This window comes from Xyrauchen texanus, chromosome 26, assembly GCF_025860055.1.
Source record: "Xyrauchen texanus isolate HMW12.3.18 chromosome 26, RBS_HiC_50CHRs, whole genome shotgun sequence".
Taxonomy (NCBI): Eukaryota; Metazoa; Chordata; class Actinopteri; order Cypriniformes; family Catostomidae; genus Xyrauchen; species Xyrauchen texanus.
The window spans coordinates 14,832,276-14,855,307 of record NC_068301.1 but is presented as its reverse complement, the minus strand read 5'-3'; the positions used below and the strand labels follow the sequence as shown (position 1 = coordinate 14,855,307).

At 38.9% G+C, this 23,032-nt stretch overlaps 1 protein-coding gene across 2 annotated transcripts in view; it reads right to left on the bottom strand.

Moving 5' to 3' along the window:
* The window catches only part of LOC127620086 (nuclear pore complex protein Nup153-like), a 35,929-nt gene extending 16,610 nt beyond the window's left edge, over positions 1-19,319 (bottom strand). Inside the window, exons 1-12 of one of the 2 annotated variants that reach the window (XM_052093183.1) lie at positions 19,207-19,319; positions 9,414-9,627; positions 8,221-8,505; positions 6,055-6,188; positions 5,673-5,816; positions 5,386-5,502; positions 5,187-5,231; positions 5,026-5,085; positions 2,668-2,808; positions 698-744; positions 451-571; positions 192-338 (exon numbers count right to left, since the gene is read on the bottom strand). In XM_052093183.1, coding sequence (XP_051949143.1) covers positions 192-338; positions 451-571; positions 698-744; positions 2,668-2,808; positions 5,026-5,085; positions 5,187-5,231; positions 5,386-5,502; positions 5,673-5,816; positions 6,055-6,188; positions 8,221-8,505; positions 9,414-9,627; positions 19,207-19,284 — 1,533 coding nt within the window. In that variant the 5' untranslated portion in view covers positions 19,285-19,319. The remainder of the gene's footprint in view (positions 1-191; positions 339-450; positions 572-697; positions 745-2,667; positions 2,809-5,025; positions 5,086-5,186; positions 5,232-5,385; positions 5,503-5,672; positions 5,817-6,054; positions 6,189-8,220; positions 8,506-9,413; positions 9,628-19,206) is intronic. The other variant, XM_052093184.1, reaches the window with a different exon arrangement.
* Positions 19,320-23,032: the final 3,713 nt, after the last annotated feature.

Sequence of the window (23,032 nt, the reverse complement as noted above, 5' to 3'; positions counted from 1 at the left end):
GTTTTGAATACTTATGGTTAGGTTATGAATACTTGACTATATATTTTTCGCAGATTATCTTTCAACATAATTGCTTCATAAGGGCCTCAGTGAGTTTGCCGAGACTAGACTTAGCACAGTCAACAACCTTTTGATGAAGACTGTAACGTCATAGAGATGGCACAGTTCTGAGGTGTCAGATGGAGGCATACCTTGATTGCTGCAGGTCCTTCAGAGACAGTTTTAAGTGATGTTGTGGCGGAGGCCAGCGAGTTGGGGGGAGGAGAAGAGAAATTAAATGTGGGCAATGTGAAATTGCTGGGGAGAGAGGCGGGTGGTAAAACTGGTTCTTCAGCAACCTGAAAGGAGAACAGCCTATGTGAGAACAGCAGCATCAAAGTACTCTGATGTACCACTACAGATTAAAATTTTTAAAGTTCTACTCAAAGTACATGACCAACAGTATCTGACCTCATCGTCGGGTCGTTTGGTGGAAGGTCTTGCGGTCCTTTCCCTCTTCATTTTGCCCCCTCCTGAACCAGAGCTGCTGGCCGCTGGGGTGCTGGACATGGGAAAGATCAAACTGCTTGTGCTGGGGATTGCACAAATTAAAAGGATTAATGAGGGAAAAGAAGCTTACCCACAATGTGTGAATATCTTTTTTTTTTTTTTTTTTGGCCATCAGAAATATCTTAAACTACCATGAAGAAATTCTTACCTCGGAGGAGAGGCCTGTTCTGAAACCAGAGGCGATTGTCGTACAGGCTGCAAAAGGAAAAGTAATTTAGCTCCCAGTAGCAATTAAGAGCTCAAAATACAGATCCTTTTGCTATAATTAAATGATAGCGCTTTAAAAATATTACAATGTACAAAATTTAATTTTGTAGATCATTCCAGTGTGCAGTGTATTTTTGTTTTTTATAACAAATTTAACACGTATTCAAAATAATTCCTTTTATTTAATTAAAAGGGGAGCATCAATGTTTTGCTTTCTGCTCTTTTAAGTAGTTGCACTTCGAAGTACAGTGGGTACGGAAAGTATTCAGACCCCCTTAAATTTTTCACTCTTTGTTATATTGCAGCCATTTGCTAAAATCATTTAAGTTCATTTTTTTCCCTCATTATTGTACACACAGCACCCCATATTGACAGAAAAACACAGAATTGTTGACATTTTTGCACATTTATTAAAAAAGAAAAACTGAAATATCACATGGTACTAAGTATTCAGACCCTTTGTTCAGTATTTAGTAGAAGCACCCTTTGATCTAATACAGCCATGAGTCTTTTTGGGAAAGATGCAACAAGTTTTTCACATCTGGATTTGGGTATCCTCTGCCATTCCTCCTTGCAGATCCTCTCCAGTTCTGTCAGGTTGGATGGTAAACGTTGGTGGACAACAATTTTCAGGTCTCTCCAGAGATGCTCAATTGGGTTTAAGTCAGGGCTCTGGCTGGGCCATTCAAGAACAGTCACGGAGTTGTTGTGAAGACACTCCTTCATTATTTTAGCGGTGTGCTTAGGGTCATTGTCTTGTTGGAAGGTGAACCTTCGGCCCAGTCTGAGGTCCAGAGCACTCTGGAGAAGGTTTTCGTCCAGGATATCCCTGTACTTGGCCGCATTCATCTTTCCCTCGATTGCAACCAGTCGTCCTGTCCCTGCAACTGAAAAACACCCCCACAGCATGATGCTGCCACCACCATGCTTCACTGTTGAGACTGTATTGGACAGGTGATGAGCAGTGCCTGGTTTTCTCCACACATACCGCTTAGAATTAAGGCCAAAAAGTTCTATCTGGTCTCATCAGTCCAGAGAATCTTATTTATCACAATCTTGAAACTCCATGCAGGCTTTCATGTGTCTTGCACTGAGGAGAGGCTTCCATCGGGCCACTCTGCCATAAAGCCCCGACTGGTGGATGGCTGCAGTGATGGTTGACTTACTACAACTTTCTCCCATCTCCCGACTGCATCTCTGGAGCTCAGCCACAGTGATCTTTGGGTTCTTCTTTACCTCTCTCACCAAGGCTCTTCTCCCCCGATAGCTCAGTTTGGCCGGATGGCCAGCTCTAGGAAGGGTTCTGGTCGTCCCAAACGTCTTCCATTTAAGAATTATGGAGGCCACTGTGCTCTTAGGAACCTTAAGGGCAGCAGAAATTTTTTTGTAACCTTGGCCAGATCTGTGCCTTGCCACAATTCTGTCTCTGAGCTCTTCAGGCAGTTCCTTTGACCTCATGATTCTCATTTGCTCTGACATGCACTGTGAGCTGTAAGGTATTATATAGACAGGTGTGTGGCTTTCCTAATCAAGTCCAATCAGTATAATCAAACACAGCTGGACTCAATTGAAGGTGTAGAACCATCTCAAGGATGATCAGAAGAAATGGACAGCACCTGAGTTAAATATATGAGTGTCACAGCAAAGGGTCTGAATACTTAGGACCATGTGATATTTCAGTTTTTCTTTTTTAATAAATGTGCAAAAATGTCAACAATTCTGTGTTTTTCTGTCAATATGGGGTGCTGTGTGTACAATAATGAGGAAAAAAAAATGAACTTAAATGATTTTAGCAAATGGCTGCAATATAACAAAGAGTGAAAAATTTAAGGGGGTCTGAATACTTTCCGTACCCACTGTAGGTGTGTTAAATTTATACAGTGTACTACTATGGGTTAATATTGTACTCACAGTCACTATGTTGGTTTTTTCGACGACTCTGTTTACTCCACCCGGGGTGAGTGATGGTCTGAAGGATATTGAGCGGTTACCAGACACTGCAGCAGCTGCTGGGACCACAAGCTTCTGCACAGGAGGGACAGACGACTCCAGCTAGAAGTCAATGGAATAACATTACATTTAATAAAATAACAATTTCCCCAAGCTTGATTTGCCATAACCCTTATTTTGAATTTTGTCAGCTTTTTTTTTTATCCCAAACATGTTACCGGTGCCCCTCTAGCTATCCAACAAGTTCTTGAGTTTTAATGTACTATACTCCTTGTCTTTAATGAAGTGCAATAAACTATTCTGGTTGACAATTTTTGAATTTTCCAAAACTACGTGTATATGCATATCTAAAAAATAAATCTCTGAATCAAAGTTAACTCATGGACATGGTTAATACTCTTTGCTGTGTGGTGTCAAGTATGCACACTATTGACATCCTTCACAAATGGTTATTATAGGCTTTAGGCTGCTGGTGCTTGGTGAATAAGCACATTGTTTTGGATTAGAGTCCAGCTGCCACAGTTGTTAACAGTAAAAGACGATCAGCACAAGCTAAAAAGAATGTTGCCAACTTTACAAGACATAAGGCACAAATGTACAGTGCATCCGGAAAGTATTCACAGCACTTCACTTCTTCCACATCTTATGTTACAGCCTTATTCCAAAATGGATTAAATTCATTATTTTCCTCAAAATTCTACAAACAATACCCCATAATGACAACGTGAAAGATGTTTGTTTGAAATTTTTGCAAATGTATTAAAAAAAAAAAAAAAAAAAAAAAATCACATGTACATAAGTATTCACAGCCTTTGCCATGACATTCAAAATTGAGCTCAGGTGAATCCTGTTTCCACTGATCATCCTTGAGATGTTCTTGTTTGGAGTCCACCTGTGGTAAATTCAGTTGATTGGACATGATTTGGAAAAGCACACACACTTTTCTATATAAGTTACCACAGTTAACAGTGCATGTCAGAGCACAAACCAAGCCATGAAGTCCAAAGAATTGTCTGTAATTCTCTGAGACAGGATTGTATCGAGGCACATATCTGGGGAAGGGTACAGAAACATTTCTGCAGCATTGAAGGTCCAAATGATCACTGTGGCCTCCATCATCCGTAAATGGAAGTTTGGAAAAACCAGGACTCTTCCTAGAGCTGGCTGCCCGGCCAAACTGAGCGATCGGGAGAGAAGGGCCTTAGACAGGGAGGTGACCAAGAACCCGATGGTCACTCTGAAAGAGCTCCAGCATTTCTCTGTGGAGAGAGGAGAACCTTCCAGAAGAACAACCATCTCTGCAGCACTCCACCAATCAGGTCTGTATGGTAGAGTGGCCAGACGGAAGCCACTCCTCAGTAAAGGGCACATGACAGCCCGCATGGAGTTTGCCAAAAGGTACCTGAAGGACTCGGACCATGAGAAACAATTCTCTTGTCTGGTGAAACAAATATTGAACTCTTTGGCTTGAATGGCAAGCGTCATGTCTGGAGGAAACCAGGTACCAGTCATCACCTGGCCAATACGTCCCTAAAGTGAAGCATGGTGGTGGCAGCATCATGCTGTGGGGATGTTTTTCAGCAGCAGGGACTGGGAGACTAGTCAGGATCGAGGGAAAGATGAATGCAGCAATGTACAGAGACATCCTTGAAGAAAACCTGCTCCAGAGTGCTCTGGACCTCAGACTGGGGCGAAGGTTCATCTTCCAACAGGACAACGACCCTAAGCACACAGCCAAGAAAACAAAGGAGTGGTTACGGGACAACTCTGTGAATTTCCTTGAGTGGCCCAGTCACAGCCCAGACTTGAATCCGATTGAACATCTCTGGAGAGACCTGAAAATGGCTGTGCACCGACGCTCCCCATCCAACCTGATGGAGCTTGATAGGTCCTGCAAAAAAGAATGGGAGAAACTGCCCAAAAATAGGTGTGCCAAGCTTTTAGCATCATACTCAAAAAGACTTGAGGCTGTAATTGGTGCCAAAGGTGCTTCGCACTTAAAAGCACCTTTTTTTAAAAAAAAAAAAACTATTTCAAACAAACTTCTTTCACGTTGTCATTATGGGGTATTGTTTGTAGAATTTTGAGGAAAATAATGAATTTAATCCATTTTGGAATAAGGCTGTAACATAACAAAATGTGGAAAAAGTCAAACGCTGTGAATACTTTCCGGATGCATCATAATTTTAAGCAGTCAGCATCAACAAAAAGATGGATCAGGTCAGCTTTACATTTATGATCTCTCGACATATCCAGGACATGCCCTTCAACAAATTTTAATGGGCACTCGGTATTGTTCACATTTTAAGGTGCACGTACAATTACCCTTTTCCTCTTCGACTGGAAATTTGAAATGTCAAGGTCTGTGTGATTCAATGACTGAAAGATAAAACAATTTAATTAAAAAAAAAACTGTACTGATTTGAAAAGAAATCAGACAATTTGAAAGTGTTGCAATGTGAAAGTGATGTGGCACTTACTGTTGACAAAGGTGAAGAAACTGAAGACGGAATTCTTTTTGCATCCTGAAAAGGTATCAATAACATGTTAATGAATAATTTAGTTTTTTTTCGCTTAACATTGATTTGACAGGAAATTAAGAGTTTTGTCAATTGCTATTTCTTCAGTCAAGTATAAACATTTGGAATCAAGATAAGTGAGCAGAGTCCGTGAACTCACAGCAAGAGGGCTGGACATGCGTTCCAGGGACTGAAGAATGCGTCTAGCTGTAGCGCTGGTTACTCCACAAGGATGAACTCCAGCTGGCTTTGCTTTTATCTGCCTTCTAACTGGAGGCTGAGGAACCAAAGACCAAAATACTGCATCAGTCAAAAGAGGGAAAGAAACCAGCAAAAGCAGCAATCTAAACCATGTAATTTCGACTGATATTCTAACAAATTTTATTTTGCAAAGTTATGCCAATTCATACACATTTCAGAGTCTAACATTGGCATGATTGCTCAGACCTGGTAAGGGGTTGCAGGTCGTGTACGCGCTGTTCGGATCGCAGAAGCGCCTCCATATGTGGTCTTCCCTGGGTAGAAGGGTGAATCTCCCAACTGACTGGAGTTTAGCACTGAACTGTTCAGCACTGAACTGTTCAACACTGACTATAAGAGAGCACATCGGCTTAAAAGCAATCTTTCAGTTCTTAATGAGTATATTGGTGACATCACAAAACTTGTATATTCCTCACCTTAAAAGGAACACCATCACATTAAGTATAGAATGTCTTAGTATATCGATATGTCCTGATTTCTCAGTTCTCAAATGATAAATGAAAACGTTCCATTGCCCATGACATGATCTAACAAGAACAAATCAATGTGAAGTCTATGAAACACTTACTGATGGGGAAGTGCCGAAGACTGACAGGTTGAATGCTGGTTTCTTAATGCCAGACTGAGATTGCTGTGATCCAGAGTGGATGCGTTCCGTCTCTGGAGACCAGAGGAGCGGCACCGTCTTTGATGTGGGCACATCTGCAAGAAGATTAAACACTGATCTAAGGTCTATCTACACCTATTGTAAAACTAAAAAATCCTATTTATCTGGGGCCTGGGTAGCTCAGCGAGTAAAGACGCTGACTTCCACCCCTGGAGTCGTGAGTTCGAATCCAGGGAGCGTGCTAAATGACTCCAGCCAGGTCTTCTAAGCAAAACTGGCCCGGTTGCTAGGGAGGGTAGAGTCACAAGGGGTAACCTCTTCGTGGTTGCTATAATTTGGTTCTCGCCCTCAGTGGGGCATGTGGCAAGTTGTGCGGAGAATGGCGTGAAGCCTCCATAATGTTTCCTCATCGCACCCATGTTAAAAGTAATTTCTGCACCACTGCTAACGTAACTTTACAGCTCTCTTGAGTGTGTGAAGATGAACCACTTCTCAAGCGCACTGATGTGCATGCAGTCTACCGAGGCGTGCGCAAAACTCCCACGAAAATATAAACAAGGTATAAACGGATTCGTTTTGTGAACGCACAGTGCTCCAGTTTCACTTTACGACCATGTAATGTCAAATATCATGGTCATTATGGGTTTATTCACGCAGTGTTATAACATAGAGGTCCTGCTCTATTTCTGTGATGATCAAATGCAAGAAACACAATCTCAAAGTCTTCCTTCATGAGAAATAAGGGCTTGTTAGTTAATCAGAGAGCCTTTAAATAATGTATGAAAGTGAAGAATTTAAGGCAGAAATATTTTACTATTGCATAATATAATAGCTATACAGGTTAGCTGGGTTACAAAAGCAGCAAAAGAAAACAAAATATTGAAAGTCCAATGGATCAAAAGTAAATTGTACAAATAAGAGCGATATATTTGAGTTATTTAGACATATTTTGATAATTAAAATATTATTATATTTGACTGTCATTCATATGTTTTTGAAGCCTGAAAAAGAAATCATATACCCTTATTTTATTATATGACCCAAGATATATTTGTATAAATTACTTTGTGTGCATGAAGCACACAGTGAGTTTGTATGGTAATTAATCATCATATTCGTGAAACACCTAAAACGGACAATTAATCATCATAGTCCTAAAACAGTAATTATAGTCATAATCAATTATAAGTTTGACAATTAATTGTCAGCCAAATTTCACAATCGTGACCCCTAATTTTCATTAATAGGTTCCTACCTGAATTGTTTTGTTACAAAGAGTTGATTAAGAATGCACAAGTTTTAGTTATTCTTGTTAGCAAAACATTTAAATGTTACTCAAATTGCACTAATTTTACTGTAAAATATTTATATGTTGGACTGCTAAACTCAAGGTTGCACAATGTTTTTATATTCCCCCTGAAAGTGACTTGAATTTTACATTTTGTTCAATTTATTTTGTTGTTGGATTGCTAAATGTAGATTGCACTTTCCTTTTACTTGAATTGAACATGTTCTTACTTAAAATCACTCCAAAATAAAATTAAAGTAATCTACATTTAGCAATAGAGATTACCAGTTAAAACAGGGTTATTTTTGTTGCAGAATAATGCCCTGCAGTGCACACTTTGTTTTTTGTACAGTTGAGAAGATAATTTATTAAAATATTGAAATACTAATGACAAGTTTTTTATATTTAATTTGGGTTAATTAATTGTTATATTAATCAAGAAATAATAATAAAAAAATGTTGTTAGATTAATCGACTAATCTGAAAAATAATTGGTAGATTAATCAATAAAAAAAATAATCGTTAGGTGCAGCCTTAGCCTCCATGTGTGCCATGTCTCTGCTGTAACACGCTCAACAAGCCACGTGATAAAATCCACGGATTGACAGTCTCAGGCGCCGAGGAAACTGAGATTTGTCGTCCTCTACCCAGATTGAGGTTACTCTAGTCAAAGAGCGTTGAGTCAAATTCCATTTATCCTAAAATCTGTTCTTAATAAAATGCATTCAAGCAATTGTTACAATTTAGTGTTTTCTTTTTGTCCATTGCTAAGGAAATACAATTGGCTAATATGCAAACTTATATCTATTGCTTTCTGCATGCTAAACACTGCTTTTTACCTTTATCAGATGCACGTGACGAAAAGCCACTGGTGGTGGAGATGTTGTCATCCTCATGCTGAGAGCTTGAATCTTTAATCTCCTTCACCAGGGAAAAGTTGGAGGTTACAGCGAAAGGGCTTCCCGAAAAGGGTGCTGTAGATGTGGAGGGCTGTGAGAAGAGGAAACTTGAGCCCCCTAGTGCAGGGGATCCATCCAGAGAGGAGAAATGCAGGTGTGTGCGATTGAGTGGTGGTCTTGACAGAGCATCCTGAAAGTTCAATGATGCTCTGCTTGTAGATGGTTCTGAAAATGAATTCAACACAATTTTTTAAATAATGACCACAGAACTAATTTGCATTATCATAGCAGAACCTTGAACAACAGAGAAAAATAAAATGCATATAGTAATGATTATACTCCACAACGTGTGTTCCATAACCTAGTGAGCTCATGCGCTCATGACATGGAAAGCTATTCGAAACAGTATATAGCACAATAATGCGGACTTACGATACCTTGTTTTGACCAAAACCTAATGTAGCATTGCATGTATCCTCAGTAGATTTTCCCAGAAAACACACATTTTTGTGAAATCGGAGGAAATATCAATAAGCTTTGCATTCAGCACAGAAAAGAATTGATTGTTCCATACATTTAAAAATGCACTAATTCATCTAGTGCAGGGGTGACCAACCCTGCTCCTGGAGAGCTACCTTCCTGCAGAGTTTAGTTCCAACACACCTGCCTGTCATTTTCAAGTAATCCTAAAGACCTGGATAAGCTGGTTCAGGTGTGTTTGATTAGGGTTGGATCTAAACTCTGCAGGAAGGTAGCTCTCCAGGAGCAGGGTTCGTCACCCCTTATATAGTGTGTGCATTTTGTATTTGTTCTTAGAAAATTGTGTTGCCAGCTAACATCAGTCTCAATTGGTAGAAGCAGTAATAATAAATAATAATACATTTTCTCTTCAAAGGGCTCTGGCATGAAATGCGAGTGTTAGTGTTATCTTGTATCTCACACATGACACACTTCCTCACATGAAATGCACATCAATGGAGTTGCTGCCAAAACACTTCAACCCAGTTACTTATGAGGTTTAATTTCGATAATTTTAGGAGGTAGATGTCCATGTGTACAGCAGACTGAAATAGCTCATTAAGATTTAGAATGGAGCTTTTGGGTGTCTGCAGGACAGCATCTACACAATATACCTGTGTTACTTGTGCTCGGCTCTGGAGAGTCTTGACCATCTGGGTGTGGGGCGGCATCATCATTGCCATTGGGGGGAGGAGCAACATTGTTCTGCTCCACCCTAACTGCAGCTCCTTCACCCTCTGCAACTTCTCCATTTTTGAAGTATTTGTGCAGCCAGGAGGGGACTATGCTCTTCACCGTATCTGTCACTCGACTGATCAGGCCTGGCTGCTGTTGAACAGAAAAGACGTCATTAGCATATAAAGCAGAGCTACAACTTGAGAACTACAGCTAATCTGTAGATCCTTTAATTCATGAAAAGGGCCACACAAATAATGAAAATAATATCTAAATGATGATATGACCTTGTGCAATTATTATTCTGCAATGGTCTGCGATTTAATTAAATAAATGGTGAGCTTGCTTCAGTCCGTGCACGATGCTTTGTCATGTCTGTATAGATTTGTGCTCCACAACTCCATCTCATGCTCAATGTAATAGATGTTTTGAGAGTTTGGTTACGTTTGCTAATGTGTGCTGAACAAGTTATATTTAAAGCGCTGCAGATTCAGTTTTGCGTAATTCCAAATAGGTTTGGCCACTACAAATTAACATACAAATAATACACCCCATGGCATGGGGTATTTGTGGACAGTGGAGAAGACTTTAAAAAGAGGAGCATATTTTACAGCTTTTGTGAATGTGAGCTACACAACTTGCCTTGTGCAAGTTAACATTTTATTACAGAAATACACTCACCGAGCACTATATTAGAAACACCTGTACACCTACTTATTCATACTATTATCTAAATCACCCAATCGTGTGGCAGCAGTGCAATTAAGAAAATCATTCAGATATGTGTCAGGAACTTCAGAAAATTTTAAAATCAGTCATCAGAATGGGGAAAAAAAATGTGATCTCTGTGATTTTAACCATGGCATGATTGTTGGTGCCACACAGGCTGGTCTGAGTATTTCTGTAACTGCTGACCTCCTGGGATTTTCACTCACAACAGTCTCTAGTTTACTCAGAATGGTGCCAAAAACAAAAACCATCCAGTGTGTGGCAGTTCTGCAGACGGTAATGCCTTGATGATGAGAGAGGTCCATGGAGAATGGCCAGACTGGTTCGAGCTGACAGAAAGGCTACTGTACCTCTCTGTACACTTGTAGTGAGCAAAATTATTAGCATTAGCACCACCCCAACAACACCCCAGTGATCACATGATTATACACACACAAACAAACAAAATCAGACATCCACTATACCTCTCTCTCCGCTGTCCCTCCCCGAGAGCCCTCCAAAAAAGCCAGATATATGCCCCATTTCTCCACCAAAGTCTAAATTCCCCAGTCTTCTGGATGACCCCTCTTCAAAAGCTGCCACCCTGCCCATCTCCGAACACCAGTCCCGAAATGGGGGCACTCCAGCCAACTTCCAACCCCTTAAAACTATCTGTTTGGCGATCATAACACTACTTAGGACCCAGTTTTTTATGTGCTTATTCTCCATATTAATGACCACCCCATAACCTAAAATACTGAGTCTGGGGCAAAATAAAATTTGAGTGCCCAATACCGCACACATAAAACTCTGAATCTTCAACCAAAATTATTGGATCTTAACACACCCAAAAAAGACATGGGTTGTGTATCCATCTTCTGATTGACATTGTCAGAAAGTGGGTGTGTCTTTAAGACCAAGCCTATACAATCTAGAGGGGGGTCCAATAGAATCTATGTAAATCTTGAATTGCAAAAAGTGCAACCTTGAATGTCTAGATACAGACTTGATGTTATTTAGAATCCTAGCCCACACTCCTTCCTCCAATAAAAAGTTTCATTCTTTCTCCCATAATCTCTTGAGAAGTTGAAGCTCCATCCCCCAGACTCTGAATTAACAGGGAGTAATACACGGATGCCTCATGACCTTTTCCAAAAGCATTAATCACCGCTCCCAGAGTATCTGCCGCTTTAGGGGGTGTAAACTACTTCCCAAAAAAAAAAAATACAGAGCAGATGGCGCAGCTGTAAATACTTACAGAACTGAGATCTGGGAATCCCAAAATGTTGAACCAAATTTTCAAAGGATCTCAACACTCCACTCTCATATAGGTCACCAAGTGTAGTAACCCCCTCACGATCCACTCTGACCAGCAGATAGGGGACTTATGAATACATATTTTGGCTCAAGGCAACATTTAAATAATGTCAGAATAATTTTTTTTTGACTGGGTTCCAAAAATAATAATGATGAATTGGGCTGAGACCCAATCACAAAGTGGACAAAAAAAAGTGCACAGTGGACAGGTACAATGCGAATATGAAGACTTGTCTTTGTTTTAATTTATTTGTTTGTGGCTTAAGTGACAAAGGTCCAGGTTTAGTTATTTTTAAGAGGACTCGAGTGTAAATCCTCAGAGTAACCTTTATATTGGCAGTAGAACATGGCCAAAACATTACCAAACTTTGGTCAAAAGGAATCACTTTTGGGGCCTGGGTAGCTCAGCAAGTAAAGACCCTGACTACCACCCCTGGAGTCATGAGTTCGAATCCAGGGCATGCTGAGTGACTCCAGACACGTCTCCTAAGCAACCAAATTGGCCAGGTTGCTAGGGAGGGTAGAGTCGCATGGGCTAACCTCCTCATGGTTGCTATAATGTGGTTCTCGCTCTCGGTAGGGAGCGTGGTGTGTTGTGCGTAGATGCCGTGGAGAATAGTGTGAAGCCTCCACGCACGCTATGTCTCTGCGGTAAAGCGCACAAGCCATGTGATAAGATGCATGGATTGACTGTCTTAGAAGCGGAAGCAACTGAGATTCATCCTCTGCCACCTGGATTGAGGCGAGTCACTAAGCCACCACGAGAACCTAGAGTGCATTGGGAATTGGCCATTCCAAATTGGAGAGGAACAAAAATCACTTTCTAGTTTTTGTTTATCATATCGAAGATCAAATCGCAATATTTCAAAATAATCGCAATATGACGTGTCTTAATCAAGTAAACATATTCATGACTAATGCAGATTTGATAAAGGCTTCTGTAGGACATCAGTACAAATGAACGCTTCACCTCATTAATTGGTGGTGCCAAGAATGCAGTATTTAGTACATTTCGATACCTTTTGTGCTAATGAATATGCAGATCAAATCAAGCAGCTTGAGGAGAGTGCCATTATTTTTCCAAGCAATCAGACTGATGATTTTGATCTGCATTTGAAAAAAATCCCACAGATTTACATTCAAGGAAGGATTCAAGCAATACCTAGGGTCCAACTCAACCCGAATCTTTGGCACTGTGGGTGAAAGCAGTGAGTAGCTGACAAACAGAATTGTTTAAACTCAAAAGTTTGGGTTTCCCGATAACCATGTTCATGTCACTTTCAACTTATCTATAACTAAGTGTGCAGCAGCCACTAATACCCTTGAACAGATAACACCGTAACCTTAAACAAAAAACTTAGCGGAAAGATTCTTCTCCCAATTTAACACACTGTGTGAGGATGCAGTTTGGCCCCCAAGGCTACAGACTGCAGGGATTTGAGAGCTTCTGTTGTAGTCTAAAAGGGGCCCTGGGACCAAAACACTGTGCAAGCAATACAGGCTTACTGTTTTCTAACACAGATCCAGAGTTACGATACATCAACACCACAGATCAGCTCATTGGCTAAACACTGTAAGCATGTGACTCACAGGCAGGTCGGGAAGCTAAATAGTTCATTTAGTCCCAGCAGAAGAGAAGCCAGGAGAGAATGAGCAATCAAAATGACTTTTAATACTTACAGCTACTTCTGTTTTAAATATAGGGCAGCGAAAGAGCAAAATTCATCGTCCTGTCTTGCTATGAAATCAAAAGCACTGCATAGCTGATCAAGACTACATATAGGAAACACTAAACACATCACACTCTACGTCAGTTGTGTTCATGGCTGGGGCCTCCAGCATGAGCTTAGTGTTGCAACATAAGTCACTTCCTGACAACAGTGCACGCATGGTGTGATCCAAGGTCAGCATGGCCAGTCGATACTACTAGAAATCTGTGGAAAAGCAGTTTTAAACGGTGTACAGGAGAACATTCACTTTCTCCTTCAAAAACGTTAACTTCAGCCAAAATGCACAGCAAAATTACAGTACTCTGGCTTGACGTTACCTAATCTAGCCAACAAACCTGCAAGCACAACTCTAAGCAAGGGCTTTTCAAATTATCGATACAACATTACATCCTCATGTTCACCTTTACGGTGCATGTATCAATGCAGCTATGCAGAGTCCATGCTACCAGTGCATGTGTCAAGATAAAGCCTGTGAAATATTAGCTTTTTTTACTCTTTAACCAGGGTATGAAATTATCCAAAAGGCAGGTACGTTTTAAACAGTGGCAGATAAATTGGCTCATCCTTCTGTTGACCTGTAAGTTTCAGATCCCGCATGCATCTGTATTTAGCATTGTCCACTTATGATCAGATCTCCTGAGATGGAAGTTAATACCAGGTCTGAACAGAGCAAGAGGGACATTATACAAGAGATGTCATGGCTTAGACACAAATAGCATGCTTGAAGGAACACATCTGATTATATTTTGAAGAACAGATGGGGTAAAAAAGGAGCATGCATGTCTGATTAGCTGTTTGTTGAGGTGATCAATGTTGCTCCCACTCATGAATGCAGCACAAGCACTTCTCACAGAATACGCATTTGAAGAGTTTTCTTTATGTCAGAGGCTTGCAAACAGCTCTGTTCTTATGAGTGCTCAGGCCATCTCAGGAGTTGCTCATAGTTCATATCACTTTAAACCCAGCAGCGCGACTTTTACTTTACATGGATTGTGAATAATCTGTATACTGTATATATGAATCGGATAAAGATGGCTGTAAAAATCTAAGTGGTTGGTAAAACCGGGTCAAAAAAGTTAGTTTCGTACTAGCGCTGCAAGATGAATCGAATTTAATGAAATATCACAAATGTAAATATTGCAATCTGCATATCGCAATGAATTGTGATAACGGAATGATTTTAATACAGTAACGTTCATGGCGATATCTTGGCACTCTGATTGTGTGCAGAGTGCAAATGCGCCGTTCCCGTGTGGGCTACAAATGTCTCAATTCATTTTCTCATTTAAACATTAGCAGACTGATAACATGAGAGAAGAAACATTTCAGTATGTTGTGCTGTATCTTTCAACATACCCTCTGATATTCATTTACGTTTTTTTCATGCTATAAGTTAGAGCAAGCAAGCGCTGTGCCCCACTCCATTTCAATGTGCAGCTATTGCAATCGGTCACATGCACAATTAACACGCATGAATAACTTAAAGACTGAAACGATTTTAAGAGATTAAAATAGTGTTTTCCAAAAACTACATCTGGCTTAATGACTCCAGTCAGTTTGCATTGTGGGTAGAGTCGCATTGGGTTAACCTCCCCATGGTCACTATAATGTGGTTCTCACTCTCGGTGGGGTGCGTTTGCGAGTTGCGCGTGGATGCTGCTGAGAATAGCATGAAGCCTCCATGCACTAGATCTCCGCAGTAACAAGCTCAACAAGCCACTTGATGAAACTTTTGCCACCACGAGGACTTAGAGCACATTGGGCATTCCAATTTGGGGAGAAAAATCTACCTCTGACTCAAATGATGGAGCGTGTCAGATTTGTGGATATGTAGCTGTATCCAGCTCTGTCCTGTGCAGATACTAATGGCACCAGACCCGATATACAAAGTCAGACTTGGTTTGTTTATTGGTCTCCGTGGATCTGTGTGGTTATATCAAAGGATGGGTTTCAATTAATGGCTTGTCTATTGATTCATTTCTCTCAGTCTTAAAGGTGGGGTATGTGATTTGCAAAACGGCCGGCAGATTTTGAAAATACACAACTCTAAGCTCCTACCTTCTCTCCTCCAACGCTGGCCCTGACTCCACCCATTCGAAAAACATGGACGCGCAATCATGCACGAGCGAAAACTCAGATGCGCAGTGTTCTAGACTCACTAGTCAAACAGTGCATTCACCTGTCAGACAATTTTTCAGAGCAAATTGTTGACACAGCAGGAGGAGGGGTTCGCATACCACTCTTGAAAGGTGTAGAGCTGATTTTCTCATAACTGTAAAAAAAAGAACATCGCCAGCCCTGGCGTCTGTACAGCGGTCTTCTATTCAAAACAGGATTCATAGAAATGTGGAACAACCCCACTAGCACTATAAAAGCTCTATTCTCCATACATAAATACAATCGCTTCCTGTTACTGGGTCACGAGCTTTGAGTATGCGCACGAACGGGACACGCGCGCCAGGGTGGTGGGGGAGGGGGCATGGTACGACCGTTTGATTGACACATTTTCTGTCCAATGATTCTAGATGGTCTTGAAAATGATTGGCTGGAGTTTTTCGAGTCCTGCCCGTTCCACAGATGATTAAATTGCTTAATTTTCATTTCAGTGCTTCTAATTTACAGCCAGTAAGTGGGTTAGGAATAGGATTTCAAGTTATTTTGAAAAAATGGTCAAAAAAGAAAATCACATACCCCACCTTTAAGTTCAGCATGGACTGAGAGCATGTGGGAAAATTGAATTACTAAGGCAAGCTCTTCTATACTTCTTTTTCAAGATAAGATTTTAAATGGAACTAATATTGAAATTGATATAAACATGAATTAAGTGTAAAAACCTAATATTTTTCAACTGATTATTTTTGGATATCCCATAATATTTAATAATTAATTATATACACATTCATATGATTTTTACAAAAAAATCTAAATAATTGAATTATTATATCTGCTTCATAGCTAATAGTAAAACAGCATATATTTTTTTACATAGTCTATATCCAACTTGGAATAAAACAACTATGCTAAAGCCATTTTTTATTCCAATATACTTCAGTTTATTTGAGCGGTGGGGGTTGCAATTTTCTGCACACTCTGATGACGTCGTCCTAGGAATATTGTATTGCACATCGCATTTTTAGTCCATATCGTGCAGCCCTATTTTGTAAACTGCTCTCATCCAAGTTGCGAGAAAATGCCAAACATCTGCAGCACAGGCATTGTAGATATCACATGCGAGGGTGAGTTAGACTAACTATATTAAGAAAATACAATTGCAGGCTACTATGTATTTTCATTTGATCTTAACAGAATATATTGCACTGCCTAAAATCTGACACTTCCTGTGTCTTTATGAATATGGCCTAAAATATGGGTTAAATAAGTTTCATGTTATGATTATACAACTCTTCTTTTGATTACAAGAACAGTGTATTGAAGTGAGCTGTGTTTGACTGGCATTTTGATACAAGTTGTTTAATCATAGAGTTTGTTAAATCCAGAATTATTTATTTTTCTTTACCAACCTTAGTGTTTTGAATGGTGAAAAATTGTATTAAGTTTATTATAAACAACTATTACACTAAATTATGCTCAGGAGAAATTCAATAAAAAATGAACATGCATCACGATACGTATCATGGCCTCTGTAATGTGACGTTGGTGATTCCCAGCCATACTCTCAGCACAGAGAAAGCAGAGCTTTAGTCTACATGCTGTTGATATTTTATGTACATTGTTAGTGCAGTTAATATAGTGTGCTAGTGGTGAGGGGAGACAAGGTATGGTGATACACAAATGGACAAATAAAAAAAATACAGGTTTGAATGTCCATATAAATGAATCACATTGTATAACAACAACTAATAAATGAATAAATGCAAATATAATACTAGGGTGGACAATATACCAGCTAGGCCTACTGTAATTAAATAATTACAGCCATCACAAACTAGCTAATCGTGAACAGTCCATGTTATAGAAAGCCCTGAGGGTCTTCTCATTTTGAGACAAAAATTCATTTAATTTCTATTTAACATGTTTTTGCAGCAGTTGAGCATCGAAATTAATCACAGACAAGTCTGCTCCTCGCTTCGGTGTATCATTTATTAAAAATGGTAATACGTTTTGTTTTTCATGCTTCTAAGAGGGTCAGTGAGCACATTTACATGCAAGTTTATACACAGATTATGCTTAATAAGCCGACAACAAATATGCAGACGTGTTGAGCACATGTCTCTTCACGGTTTGGTGTCAAAAGCAGAGAATAACGTTATTATTTCAAATCTCACGTAAACATTGTCCTTCTTGCTTTCTCATTTTTTTTAAAAAAAGTTGATTTTTGGGAGTAATCAGTGTATTGGTGTGCATATAAACGTGCTCAATGTTAAGTTGACAGTTTAGGCACCATCTTCATTAACAGATTAAACAGATATTATACAAATACATAAACAGTTCTTGGAATTATTTTAATGTGTAGCCTACATAAAGAATACTGCACACAGCTGATCCTTCCAAATAAGTATTTTAATGTTATTTGTATTAATCAAAATTATTCGCAATAACAGTATCAAGAGAAGTAATTGGCAATTACGACAGTAGAAATGTGCAAACATGAGAATTGTTCTAAAATGTAGTCTAATACCAAAGAATAAAAGCTGTTTTCTTTTATATTAGTCTAAATTAGTCTTTCCTTATATTAATCTCAGTAACATTTATCTTTATATGTTCTTAACTATTGACATCATCTATAGATGGAAATCAGAAAAGATGACCAGGCAAGCATTGTGCAGCAAACAGTAGGTAATCAATCTTAAATTGTAAGAACTTTTAAAATAATATTCCTATTTCAACAAGATGGGCTCAACATTGAATAGAGCAACTTTTGCCTTTGTTGACAGCTCTAAAGCAACTATTTAGAAACATGTGATATTTGTTGGTAAAATCAATAATGCTGTAATTCTCTAGCCTACTTGATTTGCCTACAACGTAGGACCTCTTTGCATATCATGCAAGATGCAAACATAACTTTCACATTCTGGTTCATACGAGGCTGGATTTATAGGCAGCTCATGATTTCTTTCGGTTGAAAATTAAAACTAGTTTCTAATAAAACAAATAGATTGTTTACGTACGCGGATCATGGAACCACATCAATCCATTAACCTAAGTTAGTCACTGCACCATCTTATCTTTCATAAACAAAGCAGTATGTTAGTGCAGGACTTCCCGTGTGTGCGTTTTACAGATCCATCTGAAAACACGCCACGCCACGACACACACACACACACACACACACACACGCACGCACGCACGCACTACCATCCCGCCTTTCTTCAGTGTGTCATGAAGACAACCCCACTGCATTAAATACCTACACTTTCCTCCTTTGTCAAAGCATGTAAACAATGGCTTATCCAGTGTATTTTTAAACAAATAAACGACATAGTATACAGAATAAGAGAAAACAGTGACAAAAGTGCTATTAAGCTCATGTTACCCACGTGTGGGCCATTTGAGCGGCCACTATAATGAAAGCTTGATATTTAGAGCACAAACAATCTCAGTTTACAGGTCAATAAAGTTACAAGGTTGTTATAAATGCTTCTAGGTTTATCAACTTGAGAGAAAAAATATTTTTGACGCCGGCGCGAGCCGCAGCTAACGGCTTACGACACCAGTTTGAAGCAAGCCTTCATACGGCTGTGAGGGATACGCAAAAACTTAAAAATTTCGCCTCTATGACGTCATATATAGCGTATTTTCCTTAATTAACGGCTCCGTCTCGTCAGTCAAATGAGTTAACGGTATTGCGGTGACAGTGGAGGGACCGTGTGCTGGAGGAGCGTGAAAAGGCCTGAAACAGGCCGCAAAATGTCTCCTGTTTGATAAAAAACAATAACAGTCGCCAATGCGGCGCTACGTTAACAACTAAATAGCACTAAAATCCCTATCGCTGCGACTGAAGTTTCGTTTTATTCACCTGTTTGCCTTTGGCGTATGGTTTTGAAGCGATGTGATATCTTCTTGATCTGATTTTCCCTCCTCCTGTCGCCGCCATGGCTATCTAGATTGACTCTGCTCAGTAGCGCTTCGCCGGATACAGCTCCGCTGTCACACCGCAGCCTTCCATTATACCATCAGCCAGTGCGGTGCTGGCGTTTATGGGAAATGTAGTTCGGAAGGGCATGGCACGCACAGACAAATACTAGTCAAATTAAATAAACTGGTGAAAAATTCTCAGGGTGGGTTGATTTTTGTATGTCAGTTTCTAAATACGCACACATCTAAAAGTGGGGTAGGTTGTCACAATGGAACCTGCCCTTTAAAGTCCCAGGTATACTTCGTTTTCTGCGTTCTTGATCGGATCGCACCTGGTCGAGTGCGTTGATACTATTTTGACCGCGAGCAAATATGAATGAGTTTGACACATGCGTACTAAGACTGCATTTTAAGTACACTTAGACGAGCCTTGCTCGATGTGCTACAATCAGTCCTTAATAGTATGTCAGATTAGAATTAGTGTGTCTTAAGTCATAGTATGTTTAAAAAAAAGGTATGCCAAAGTTGCCCAGATGGTCTACTATTTCAGGTAGATTTTCAAATTGACGATGATCCGTGCATGCTTTTTCAGCTAATATTGCCCACAATTCCTGGTTCGATGGAAAGTTCACTTCAGAACCATAGATATTATATAGAGACTATATGATGTCTATGTTCAGAACTACAACTGACCCTTCGGTAAGCCCCGCCTTAAAAGCGTATCTGACCAATCGCAGAATAAATATGCTTTAATGTCACTCTTCATTCCAGCCCAAGTAATAATATTATCGTTTATGATAATTTTTTGCCAAAATTTGGCGCCAAATTTCATGGCAATCTCCCATTCATGGGAAGTTCTTCAAATCTTGTCACAGCGAACAGCGTGACCACGGGAGGCGGAGTTCAGCAAAGTATCAATTGTGAAACGTGAAAAACTACAAATATGGCATAGAGACCGACGGCGCTTCATATTTTTTTAAATGTTTTAACAACTTAAAGGGATAGTTCACCCAAAAATGAAAATGTTCTCATCATTTACTTGCCATCATTCCATCCCAGATGTGTATGACTTTCTTTCTTCTTTCTAGAATTTTAGAAGGATATTTCAACTCAGGTCCTCACAATGCAACTGAATGTGTACCAAAATTTAAGCCCCAGCCCATAAAAGCAGCATAAAATCCATAAAACTCCAGTTGTTAAATCCATGTCTTCCGAAGCAATGCAATAAGTGAGGGTGAGAAACAGGTCGATTTTAAGCCCTTTTTTTTACTTTGGCCTTATCATATTATTATAACATTTACATTTTACATTTATGCATTCGGCAGATGCTTTTATCCAAAGCGAATTACAGTGCACTTATTACAGGGACAATCCCCCTGGAGCAACCTGAAGTTAAGTGCCTTGCTCAAGGACACAATGGTGGTGGCCGTGGGGATCGAACCAGTTTTAGCCCACTGCGCCACCACCACTCCAATGTTTTAAAATCAAATATGAAACAAAACCATTCATGAAACAGCAAAAATTTTAAAGGTATCATACAAAAAAAATAAACCATTGTTTTTGGGCAACACATTTTGTACTTAATAAATTATAAATAATAAAATGGGATTATTCATATAAATCAGGATTGTAACCAATAAGTCTATAAATATTTATTTTGACCAACAGTTTATTTAAAGGCCTAGTTAATTCAAGAATGTAGTACAGAATAGCTTCCACTTTCTTTAACCAAAGAAAAGATTTTTGGAGTGCTGTTTAAACTAATTGGGTACATTAAAAAAGCTCATGACTTGATTTGATGTTGTTTATGATGTATTAGAATAATTGCATTAAATAAAACAAACTATTGGACATACCCTCAAGTCCCTGAAATGAAGATATTGTAGAATTATAGGTTATATGTGTGACTTTTAGATTAACATTAACTCAATTTCCATGGAATTTCAAGCTGAGTATTGCAGTATAAGGACACTTTTATTACTGTAGAATTAATCTACTTATTATTTATTTACATATTTGTAACTTTTTTTTTTCCTTTTCCCTAGAGCCTATTCTATAAAGCCAGTAACTTTGCAAAACTTGTTTATAATTGCCATATGAGTTCTAAAATAAATGTGATATTCCCAAACTGAGACTTCTAACACTAATTATAAAAATAATAAGAAAAAAAAAGCATGGAAATTTTTATTTTTTTTACTGCCATGTCATTCACAAGTTGATAAATTCAAAAGCATAATGGTCACACTTCATTTCTCCAAATGATCACGGTAAAGGGTTGAAATGGTCAGGATTCAAGCTTGACATCACATGACATACAGTTTCATTGGTCGCTTTCAGATGTGAAAATTGCAGAACCATACACATTTCATGACTGTAAACCTGTAAAATTACATTATTTTAAGTTGAAAAAACATTGCAGATACATTGTGAACAACACTTTACTAACATCTTGGGTACTGTTCATTAATGTGGTTCATGAAAATTTTAAAAGTAAAATAAATTATATAAGGCAAAAAAGTACAGCAAGCATTTAGTCGTAGCATAATAAAAGCATATGTAAATATTCAATCATAATAATAGCCATGAAAATAATTGCTGACTATTAAAAAAACATTAGACACAATATACCTTTGAAATATTTAGGAATGTTTCATTAAATGTGGGTTTTTACAGAAAAAAACTGCATAGTCATTTAAAGGCATAACAAATCAAAAAACACAAAAATAATTCTCAAAAGCAGTTGTCTAAAACCATTCCTATTCATACTGTGCATGCACGCAAACACATACACACACAAAATCACACAAGGAATGCTTTATCTCTTTTACCACAAAAGTCACCATGCAAAAAATCTATAAAATATAGAAAACAATCATTCAGAGTTGGAATGTTTTAAACTACCTGCAAAAGTTGCCATAAGTGCTTATTTTAACATTTCAACAGTTCTTGATGCAAAAGTTCAAGGACTGCCTCTCCTTCACACTGGCTCTACACAACTGTAATTTAAAAGAGCAAATATGAGAAGACTGAAAAAGTTGAAACTTTACTATTGTAAGAATAATTTCACATTGAAGTGCTTTCTATCATCATCATCATCATACATACACACCACGCATGCACACACACACACACACACACACACACACACACACACACACACGGCCTGAGAGCCCAGTGTAGTAACTTTACCTTGTAAATGTGTGTGATTGTGTACTTATTTATTCAGCGATTGCCGTCAAAAGCATCCACACACAGATTTTAGTGAGAAAGGAAATTATGTTATGTTAGCAGGGAGTGTTCCATTGTTTTTGACTGTCATTAGTGATTATTTCAATGTTTGGTAATGTGAATAAGTTGCGAACCGGAAGTCTGTATCATCCGCGTTGGGAGTACGAGCTAAGCATAATGGGTAATTTTGCCGCCTGTGAAAATCGAACATATCAATCCCCTAAAATTTTCCTTAAATATAAATTTTTTACTTAAGTGTTCCCTTGTGTTGCATAAAGCCCCATAACTGCCATTTTCCTAAGTAGACCTTAAGGGTAGTAAAACTTCATCTTAAGTGTTTGGCTAAGAGTTACAAGGTTTCTAAAAAAGGAAAAATGTGGAAGTTTATAGAACCAGTTGAAGAGTATAGCATACCAATGCAAATTTTTCACAATAGGGAGAGGCTCTTTAGACCATCTTAGCGACAATAAACAAGTGCAAGATTACTATGGGGAATCGCCAACATGATGAAAGGCAATCTTATATCACATCTAACACCT